This window comes from Chinchilla lanigera, unplaced genomic scaffold, assembly GCF_000276665.1.
Source record: "Chinchilla lanigera isolate Chin_1 unplaced genomic scaffold, ChiLan1.0 scaffold00106, whole genome shotgun sequence".
Lineage (NCBI taxonomy): Eukaryota > Metazoa > Chordata > Mammalia > Rodentia > Chinchillidae > Chinchilla > Chinchilla lanigera.
Window position 1 is genome coordinate 1,256,911 of NW_004955507.1, and position 1,659 is coordinate 1,258,569.

Here is a 1,659-nt window from a genome sequence, read left to right on the forward strand (position 1 = left end):
AGAAAAGCACACTGCCTGAGAGAATTTCAGTCATTAGTCACTAGACAACCCTGTGTCCCTGGATATTTATAATTTTAACCCTGTTAAAATTATAAACATACACCCCTACCATTGTTGTTAAATTCTTCTCCTCCCATGAGGAGAGAGAGGACCTCCACCTGGCCTCAGCTTTGTCTCTTCTCTTATTTTCTTCATCCCTCTCCATTTTTCCCCAGGACCATCTAGAACCATGTGGACCATGACAGTTAATTACTTGTATTTTTAATGAATAGTTTCTATATTTATCCAGAATGACTGAGCCAGAACGACAATGATAAGGATTTGGCAGGGATAGCAAGAGTAAAGAACACATTTTCTTTATCAAGTGGCCAAAGTACAGTCTAAGAAATGACTGTAGTTCATTCTGGGTGATTCATCCTTTAAATGACTAAAGGACACAGTACAGTAACAGTGAGCATATAAAAGCCTTGGATTACATTTGACTCAGTATGAACAGAAGCTTCAATGGATGCAGTGGTGGTCCTGGTGCTTGGCCTCTCCTGTCTGCTTCTCCTTTCACTCTGGAGACAGAGCTCTGGGAGAGGGAAGCTCCCTCCTGGCCCTACTCCTCTCCCAATTATTGGAAACATCCTGCAGATAAATACTAAAAATATCACTAAGTCCTTAACAAATGTAAGTATATTTTAGCTTCCTCTAGTGACTTGTTAAATGGCAAGTAAATTAAATTATATTATTTTTAAATTATATTGTTTTAAAATTATATATATTCCTGGATCAAATTATTACAAGAGATTATTATACAGCAAATACTTTCTATGAAGTTGGATATTTCCTTGCTTTTTAAAGTTTCTCATTGTTACAATAGAGAGATAAGGTAGTGCATTTGCATTAAGAAAAACATTTAAATTGTCATAAGTTACAGTAAAAATAATAAAATGGCTAAAATCTGTAGTGTTCCAGGCCTTCATTATTTCAAAGTCATTTGTTATGATTGTTTATTTTTTTTCCTGAAGTTCAACTATGATTAGTATTTTTGTGATAAGAGATGCTTCTCAAGAAGTTATCTGTAGTATGACCTGTAGCCTCGATGGTGAACCTATGGCATGTGTGCCACAGCGGGCATGCAGAGCTCACTCTGCAATGATGTCACAGATTATATGAGATGTGTATTCTGAACTAAAATCTCATTGTTTGGGTTTAACTGCAGTGTTGGCACTTTGTGATAAGTAAGTGGGTCTTGGGTTCCAGTCTGGGCACAGGATTGCCATCACTGACCTATGGGTTTTGTTCAGAATACCCGTGAAAATTAAGTTTCTATGAAGAGGTAAATTATGTCTGATATCAAGAAATACTTATGTGATAGTAAAGTGGTAGAATAGTGAATCCATCAGTAGATGCCATGATTACTATCATTTTATTTGTGAACAAAATTCTGAAATCATTGAAGTGAACCATAGCAGAATAAAAATATAACATGTATAATGTGACTATCCATCTGAAGCAATCAAAATTTGTAGATCAAATAGTGACTTGTTTCAGTAATATTTATTTTCCTTTTTATTAGCACATGTTTGCAGTACATAATGTTTACATTTTTGTGAGAAGTTGGTACATGTACTTAATCCACCTCAATTCCTTTTTTCAGCCCTTTTTCCCCTA

General features: G+C 35.3%; 1 protein-coding gene across 1 annotated transcript in view; it reads left to right on the forward strand.

Moving 5' to 3' along the window:
• Positions 1–423: 423 nt before the first annotated feature.
• The window catches only part of LOC102028216 (cytochrome P450 2C9-like), a 52,495-nt gene continuing 51,259 nt past the window's right edge, over positions 424–1,659 (forward strand). Inside the window, exon 1 of the mRNA XM_013506146.1 lies at positions 424–672. Coding sequence (XP_013361600.1) covers positions 505–672 — 168 coding nt within the window. The 5' untranslated portion in view covers positions 424–504. The remainder of the gene's footprint in view (positions 673–1,659) is intronic.